Consider the following 9,551-nt stretch of genomic DNA (forward strand, 5'->3'; position numbering starts at 1 on the left):
CTTGGAGACCACTTATATTCTGCAAGTTAAATATTGCATAAAAATATTACAAAATATATTATTTTGTGAATCATACTCTACAAAAATCCTTATTTTATTCAAAATCTTGAAAATCATATATATACTGCATGTAAAATATTACAAAAATATTTTATTCTGCAAAACATGTTAAGTTTGCAAAATATTTGTTCACCTTGCAGAACATACACATTCTACTTATTAAACTTAAATGATCTTCAATAATTTTAATGAAATAGTGATACTCGTAAAACATACTTCACAAAATAATATATTTTATAGTGTTTTGATTGCATAACATATGGTCTCCAAGATATTTTATAGTTACGTTGCCTTGTTGGATTAACCGCAAGTGCCACACAAACTCCTTAATCCCCTCACTTTCAAACCCTAAACCCCCTAATACCTCCAATGAACGGCCACGATTCCATCTCCGACCACCCCCTCATCTCTCCCCTTTCACCACCGCCAGAACCCCGACCCGAAACTTTACCTGAACCCCAACCCGAAACTGTACCCGAACTCGAGTCCATCCAACCACTCGCCACCACCGCCGACCCTGTACCCGAACCCGGCGAGAAGCGCAAACAACCCGAACCCGACTCCGAACCAATTGCACCACCGCCGGAGAAATCAAAACACCCGCTATGGAAAACGAGCTTGTGCTCGTACTATCGTCGAACAGGTGGTGAGTGTAGCCACGGCGAGACGTGTCGATACGCGCATAGCGAAGAGGAGCTGAGACAACGGCCGGATAATACTTGGGACCCGACATCGGAGAGGGGGAAGAAGATGAAGAATGAGAATGGAGAGAGTGTGGAAGTTAAGAGAGGAGGTGATGAGGTTTTGAATACGGAGACAATTGGGGAATGTTGTTCGGATGATGTGTTGCAGAAGTGTTTTGTTAATTTGCCAATGAGGTGGAGTTCGGATAATTTACGCTCCTTTCTTACTGATAATGTGAGTACCAGATTTTTTCTTATTTCTTACAGGAAGTCCAATGCTAGATGCAAGATGACTATAGCCATTGCTATAATTTGGCATCAAAAAGTATTTTTTAGTGTCAACCCCAATGCTACTTGCATTTTGAAACCAAATAATTTCAAATTTAACTCATCTTTGTCTTTTCATCCTATATCTTATTCAAAGTTTACGGATATGCATGATGTGGCATGGATGCATAAATGTATCGTTGGTTTCAAATTTTGAACCAATGACGCATATTTGCATCGAAGGATAGAACTCCTTTGGAGTTGAAATTTTTAGCATTTGGTTTCAAATTATGGAAATGACACCACTTGTAGCATTGCATTCATAGCATTGCATTGGACTTGCTCTTATGAATTCATGTATGTATACATAAATTAATATATGCAATCAAGGAAGTAGAGGTGATTGTCCGAGGCATGAAATCGTATATATTACTGCATTTAAGAATCGTTTAGAAGTAGTATTATGAGAAATGTGTAATATGCATGATGTAAGTTGTTTAAGGATGTGTGATAATGCAGTTGAAATTTTGATATAAGAAAGAGATTGAGCAGAATAACAAATACGGGTAGGTGGGAGTGTTACGATTAAATTTCAAAGAAAGAGATTGAGCAGAATAACAAATACGGGTAGGTGGGAGTGTTACGATTAAATTATTGCTAAGATATAGGTCTTGTTTACATAGATAATTTATCATTTGACCAGATAATGGTGCAGAACGAATAATACTCGATTTAAAAATGCGGATACGGGGAGTATGTATATTGTCCTTGCTCCACACTCGGCGTGCAAGTTATCTATATTTAAGTAATATACATATTTAAACTTAATTATGTAGTTATCAGCTTGTAATCTATACTATTTTTTCATGTATTAAATTAGTTTGATACGTTTTGATTATACAAATTTATTTAGATTTGTTAAGGAGTAAGGACTAATTGGAAACCTATATCTATTATACTAATAAAAATATTTTTTTTGATATAGATAAAATACAAAAGGAGTTAAAAATTAATGGTAAGTGGATAATAACTGCTCCCCTGATCCACATGGGGTGGATATGAGTATATACCCGCTAATATAAGGGATGCAGAATTGAAATTTATTTTAGGTGCCAAAAGAATAGTGGATACTATAAAACCCGCCCCGAACGCTACCCATTGCCATCCCATCTCTGCTTTACTGACGCCTTACTTGCTGCAAATTCCAACTATTACTGATTTCACTGATTTTTTTGAAGACATGAAGGTTATAAGGTAACAATGGTGGTAACTTGCGGTGTGGAAGACGATCAAATGATATGCATATTATCACCGGAAGAGTTGGTAAATGAAGGAGCATGACAGATAGACTTGGGCTATCAGTACCTATGTAGGACACATTGTTTAACCTTACCCGCAATAAAAAAGATATACACCATAGATCAGTTCAGTGTATCATATACAATCTAATTACCTAAGTCTCTCTCTCAAGATTCCATACCAACATCACTATGTTTTTTTCACCCACACTACCTACTTCTCTCCAATAATATATTTATCATGTTGTCTTCCTCAAAAAATAGCCTGCTATCACTATCGTGCACACTTACTCAACTTCGTTTTTAATGAAATTGGCGCGGATATATCGGGAAAATAGGAAAATAGTGCATTCAGCGCCACAATCACGAGGGCCATGAGATACCTTTGCTAATATGTAGTGCGGAAGGGAGGAGTATATAGAGATGGAAAAAGGTTCATGTAATATCTCCCCTTTGTGGCATGGGAAACATACTTTCCATTTTAACTATCCTTTTCCTTTGACTTAATTTTCTTAGCCCAAGCAAACATGGGAAAATGGGATAATATTTAAGCAAAAAAAACGGGCCTTAATGTAAGTCCACTTAATGAGTTATTTCATACTAGTTTTCATATTTGACTTTAATTTAGTTACAAGTGCCTTTTCTCTAGTGTTTTTAAAGTTAAATATGTTGTGGTTTATAATGATCCATTTATGTTTGTTTCAATCTTATAAGTGTTTTTATGATATTCAGCGAGGGGTATCCATGTGAAGATAGATTCCAAAGGTCACGAAGGGAAGAATCATTTAATAGTTGCCCTAACCTTTAAAGTTGTATGTCATGGTCAGCATTAGACCCGTGTTATTAGTATAATAATAAAATACTAAGAAGTGCTCGTTTACATGTATTGGACCCTAAATGAACTATTTTTTTTCTTTGAATATATGGATCAACGTGTGAGTGGGGGAGACATATGGCCATTCACCATTGTAATGTTATTAGTGAAAGTAAAAAACAGAATCGTGTCAGGGAGCCTAGCATTAGTATTATTAGTAGTTATAGTAGTATGTAAAGGTACTATAGTCTTTTACCAAGGGTTTGTTTGGAATTACTGTTAAAAGTGGACGGGCGGTTACAAAGAAAAATGTTATAAAATTCAGATGACTGTTTGGTAATATATTTGATATGTATATGTTTTCATATAAAAAATTAAAAAAATAATGCTTTGGTGAGGAATGATGGTGAAATCAGCAACTGCTTCCCGCATAGGCTGAAAAAGGGCAGTTTTTTTACAGACCCGGTTGACAATGCTTTTTTCTAACCGCAAAGCTTTTTTACGTAAAAGCACTTTCCGGGGAGAAACAACTTTGAATTTAAACAGTTTTTAGCTGGCTTTTTCAACAAAAAGGCTAATGTTTTTATATCTACAACAATAATGCCAAACATACTGTAATGAGTATAAATGATACACGAAAACGGTCAAAAAGCCCAAAGAAAGTAATTGGGAGCATATAATAGACTTTGGAAGCCCGTTTATGTGATTATTCAATAATAAGTTCAGTTATTTTATAGTTTTTATTTTAATTAGGAAAATAGATTATTATACATTAGTTTTAATTTTTGTAATCAGCAGAGAATATATTATTGAAATTGATCAGTGTGTTTTCCTGAAATTTCTTGAGGAGTTGTCTACTACCCTAAACCTAATCTCCCATCCCCTATCAAAGTGTTATCACAACCACCAATTCTTACAACCACATCAGCCACCGACACCTACCGAGACAGCTATTATAGGTCAGCCGACAACTACCACCAGCCATCGGGCAACAATCCAGCAGCCTCCGACAACACCAAGCAGCCTCCGACAGCCACAAGACAGCCGCCATTAGCCACCAACAGCTACCAAACGCCATCATCACCCGCCTGCCCAGTTACATAATTTAACTTCTTTGGAACTTTTTGTCAAACTCCTCCTCGCAATCCCAAAAATCAGGCACCACTTGTCGACTGCTATTGAATTTCAGTCGATTCTTCCACTAAACCAATTGTAGAACAATCCCCTTAATTCGACACAAATGGTCAATGCAAAGAAGTAAACAGTTGACGTGATAAAATATTGAAGAAAATAATGAGAGGTTACAAATTATTGATGGCAAAATTGTAAGGTTTGACATAGAGATGCGAGAGGTGAAGGCATCACTTAAATTCATTGCTGATAGCCTGTATTCAACCACCAACCGCTGCTTCAGCTCAAGTGCAGCCTCAGCTAATGTTCATGTCCCCGAACAGAGAACACAATATAGTGAAACCTGAAGTTGTTTGAGTTTCATGGAGATCAGAACCGAATATATTCATAGATTGGCTACATAGTGTTGACAACTTCTTTCGATAGTATAAATCTGTCCGAGGATAAAAAAGTAGTTTTTTATTGCTACAAAATTTTAGAGGAATTACTCGTATTTGGTGGGAGCAATACCAGAGATCCGGGTATTTTCATGTGGCAAGGCGGGAAGACATGAGAGCTGCTTTGGTTCGTCAATTTAAGCCTGCGGACTATAAACAACGCGTGTCACTTCATTTTACTGAGCTTGTGCAGGAAGCAAATCCGTTGTAGATTACACTCGACAATTTTATAATTTGGCAGCACAATCTGAGTTTCCTTGGGATGAAGACGTCCTTATTTCTATGTATTGTCAAGGCTTGCATTATGAAATTTCAGGTAAAGTAGCCGGTAGTAGATGTTTGTTTTTAAAGGATGCTATATAGGTTGCACATTCAGTTGAGGATGGTCTGAAGAGGAGCGTTGGGATGAGTTTATTCTCTAACAAGTCGAGGAATGCTTTTGTTCTTTCAGATCCTATTCAAGGCCAGCAAACGATTAACAAGTATAATCGTGTTCCATTCTCATCACAAGCTAGAAACACTAGCCGATGCTTTAACTGTCAAGGAATTGGGCGTAATTCTCCCAACAAAACTCACCTTTGAAAAGAGTTAATGTGGTGGAAAAAGAAAATCTTGACGTTTTATACGTCGAGATGACTAAAGAAGACCTCGAAGCGGAGGAACATTTAGAAAAGACAGCTAATCTTGGGGTTATGCAAGCAACACAAGAAGGTGCAAATGATTCACATGTACAACGACGACAAATCTTTTACACTAGAGTTACATGTGTTTGTAAAATCTGTTCTCTCATCATTGATATTGGGAGCTGCACAAATGTTATAGGCGCGTATGCTGTTAAAAGGTTGTTAAAAGGTTAGGCTTAATGGCAGAGGTTCGTCCTTATTATATATGTTGGATTAGTGATACGAAGCTTCGGTTGTAAAGGCGGTGCTTGGTTAAATTTTCAACCGAGAAGTTTAATGATGCAGTTATGTGTGATGTTCTTCCATTGAAGCTTGCGATATCATTTGGGGCGTCCATGGCTTGTTGCTCGAGATGCTCATCATGTTGCACGTGCCAACACATATACTGTTGTCAAGAATGGTCGTTGATATACTCTTGCTTGTGATCGTTCTCATGTGCCAGTTAGGCAACAGTCTTTGGTGCTTTATCAAGCTCTGTGTGATTGTATTAACTTGACGAAGTCGAGTTCTTTTCAGCGGAGGAGAATTGATGCAGGACAACGGGTCAGAAAGTCCAAAGAAAGTATTTGGAAGCAATATAATAGGCTTTGGAAGCCCATTTATTAGATTATTCTAAAATAGGTTTAGTTATTTAATTAGTTTAATTTTAATTAGGAAAGTAGATTATATTATATATAGTTTTAATCTTTGTAAATCAGCAGAGTATATTATTACTGAAATTGATCAGTGTTGTTTTCTGAAATCTCTCGAGAGAGTTTTCTACCCTAATCCTTAATCAGCCACCATCCCCTATCAAAAATAGGCCAACAGTTTGTATTTTCCATTATGTTGAAACTGTTATTCAGAAAATGGAAATCAGTTGTCCACCATATCTTTCTCTCTCAAGATTCTGTTTACTCTCTCTCTATAACTGAACTCTCTCTGGTTTATATCCCTCTAAAACTATCAATATTTCTTTTATTCTTCTACATTTCTAGCTTAAATTCTCAGTTTCTAGTTTTACTGTTCTAAGCATTCAAACATATACAAAAATACAAAACATCATAAAAACTCAAAATCATCATGACAAGGCATGACAGCTGGAAGTCTGGAATCAAGTACAGTTGAACTTTCATTTCCTGGAAGTTGGCAACAAGCTTAGTAATTCAGAAGATTGTGTAAAAAGATGGATTTTTTTATATATAGTTACGGTCCCTTACGTAGGAGATATTGCTAATCCTACTGGCCCTGTCTTATATAATATGGTAATTAGGTTTTCACTATTGTAGACTGTACCAAATATACGACCTTACTTCAGCACAGATTTGAGGTGATGCATTTGACACAATACAGTAATGCAATAGCATTTGTCCCAGTGCGTTGTAGAATTTTCTGCTCTAAAAACTTTAAATTTGTTCTGCAATTATTAAGGTTGTTGCTTTAATCCGAAAAATAACTACTTTTTCAGATTGATGCCAGCTCATTTGTCTAAATTATGGATTAATTTTCTGGACTTGCTAGATAGAGGCAGTAATTTGTTTTGCTATTTGCTCTATGTTGTTTGAAAATCCTATATTAAGACATTTCGTAGCTGTAAAATATTACAGCATAGAGACTTAGGTTTGTGTTTTATACTTCCATTTGACAAATAATTTTTATTATTACTAGGGAATTAACTTTAAATCAGCCAAGAAGAGGAAGGGCATGCTAACAGGATTTGTGAGTTTTGAGACCGCCGAACAAGTTAAAAGTGCAGTTCAGGTATTATTTTTGGCTTGTTAATAAGATTTCAGTGTACTTTTAGTAGCTTGTCTTCTCATGAGTATATGTTCCAGGAGTTGAATGGAAAATCTTTTGGGAACAAGAATTTGAAGATTGCAGATGCCATCCCGAGGACCCCTCTTCCATCAAGTACACAGCATACAACTTCTGAAAACTCTGATGTCCCCAAATCTTCATTTGGTGTTGATGATGCTGACTGTGTTGATGACAATATAACTCCGGAGAGTACAGTCTCAAAGAGTAGAAGTGCACGTGATTCCGTGACACCACTTGCTCATATGTCCTATGTTGATCAACTGGAGCACAAGAAGAGTTCTCTAGCTCAAATGCTCAAAAAACTGGTGATTATATTTATTTTATATTTTTCGATTCCTTGAAGCACTTGGATATCCTTGTACTTAGTATGCCGTTTATCGAGTTCTAAGGTTATTTGCCACTTGTTCACCATAAGCTGACATAAACCTCCTACTTATTTATTGTCCATGTGCAGACTCGAAATGCACGTAAAGCATGTCCAAATGGCATCTCGCTTCCAGAATGGATTCTTAGTTCTAGAGAAATAGGTCAGCTCTTACTTATCTGAGTAACTGAGACGTTAATCTGTTATATGTGTTCTGAGTTTGTTGGGAGGCAAAGCATGTTGGGATGCAATTAGGGCTATAATGTAAATCAAAATCAAGCAGAATCGAACTCGATTCAAACTCGAGTCGGTCCAAGTTTTCGACAAGTTCTACTCGAATGCGACTCGTTTGTTCGAACTCTACTTGAATTGGTTCGAACTTGACTCCACTCAAACTTGATACTACACATGTATGTAATATATTGGGTTGGACTTGGTAATGTCGGGATGGGCTATCTATTTGGTTCATAAAATACTTTGAAATTCAAGTAGTTCAAACTCGACTAGAGCTTGATAACTCGTTAACCGGCTTGAACTCGACTCTGTGTATACTCGAGTCGAGTTCAATTACAATTTCTAGAATCGATTAATTTTTACTCACTCGATTTAAATTACTGCCCTAGAGGCAATGATGTTTTTGAACAATTGATGTCGAGACTGTAGTTTAGAATACACATTACCGAAAGACATGTTATCTAAAATTGAATACTACCTTAAACAAACTTACTATTATCTTTTGTTTAATTATGATAACTAACTTGGTAACTAATAATGTTATTGGTCTTCTATCAATTTGCAGGTGGTCTTCCATGCAAGTTTGAAGGTATAGTTGAATCACCGCTTGTTAATGGTTACCGTAACAAGTGTGAATTCTCTGTTGGATATTCTGTACAGGGAAAAGTTACTGTTGGATTTTCACTTGGAAATTTCAGGTATTCTAGGGAAGTTCAACTGTTCAAGGTTTATAGATTTCCTTTTTGTTTTGTTGGTATAAGAATTATCGTAAAATTATTCTAGGGAGGGTGTGATAGCAGTTGATGAGCCTCTGAACTGTCCAAATGTTTCTGGAGTTGCTTGTAAATATGCTGGATTTCAAGAATTTTTAAAGCATTCAGAGTTGCCAATCTGGAACAGATTAAATAACACTGGATTTTGGCGTCAACTCACTGTAAGTTTTCCAAACTACCGGTGTGAGTAATCAAATTGCTTTTGGCCCTTGATTATAGTTATCATTCTTTACAGAATCAATTAATTCAAAGTCTAGGCAGAAATACGATCTGTTATGGATAGTAGTCCAACTTGCGTAGATCTTGATGGGGTAGGCAACTCCTATTGGATCATGGGTATCCAATAGCATTGCTTAGGTGTTCTATATTGTCATTATTTTCTTAATAAATAATTTGATTGGCTTAATTTTCATTTAATTTAATAGAATAGTCTTAGATTAACATAATTTTCACTAAAAACAGTTAAAGTGACCTGCAAGAATATTGAATTATTTCTACATGTGTAAATACTAGCTTAAATTTGAGAATTTGAATGACAACTCAATTCATGTCATTTGAAAGATGAATTTCGTTTCCTAAAAACAATCTTGTGTCAGTCATAGTCAGTGCCAAATGTTTTACTGAAATTTTCTGTCTGTTCTTTTACATTACTGATCAGTTCGAGAAGGCAGGAAGCCTGGGAAGAGTACCGAAGTTGAAGATCTTGAAGCCCATATTGCGGAAGTCTTGCTCATGGTTCAGGTTTTTTTATCAAGTCTTTTTAGAAGATGTTTCTCCTCCATCTTAATTCAAGTTTACTGGCATTTTATTTCGTGCTTTAGAAGAAAAAATCATAGCTAGTATCAAGTATTCTTAGGGATGTTCAGACCTTGTGGAGTTGTTTTCATATCTGTTTTTCTATTCCTGTGCTTGGTTATTCAGGTCTCCACAGCAGGATTTGATGATGGAGTTGTAAATGGTGAATTTGAGAAGATGACTAAAGCGTTTGTTATAGGAGCTTCTGTTAATAC

General features: G+C 36.1%; 1 protein-coding gene across 1 annotated transcript; it reads left to right on the forward strand.

The window, feature by feature from the left end:
* The first annotated feature begins 347 nt into the window (after positions 1-347).
* LOC141701191 (zinc finger CCCH domain-containing protein 24-like) lies at positions 348-8,732 on the forward strand. The gene is made up of 6 exons (XM_074504854.1): positions 348-978; positions 7,021-7,113; positions 7,188-7,475; positions 7,625-7,697; positions 8,334-8,466; positions 8,552-8,732. Exons 1-6 carry the CDS (start codon positions 430-432, stop codon positions 8,730-8,732), a joined length of 1,317 nt encoding a protein of 438 aa, XP_074360955.1. The 5' UTR covers positions 348-429.
* Positions 8,733-9,551: the final 819 nt, after the last annotated feature.

Source organism: Apium graveolens, unplaced genomic scaffold, assembly GCF_009905375.1.
Source record: "Apium graveolens cultivar Ventura unplaced genomic scaffold, ASM990537v1 ctg352, whole genome shotgun sequence".
In the NCBI taxonomy this organism is placed as follows: Eukaryota; Viridiplantae; Streptophyta; class Magnoliopsida; order Apiales; family Apiaceae; genus Apium; species Apium graveolens.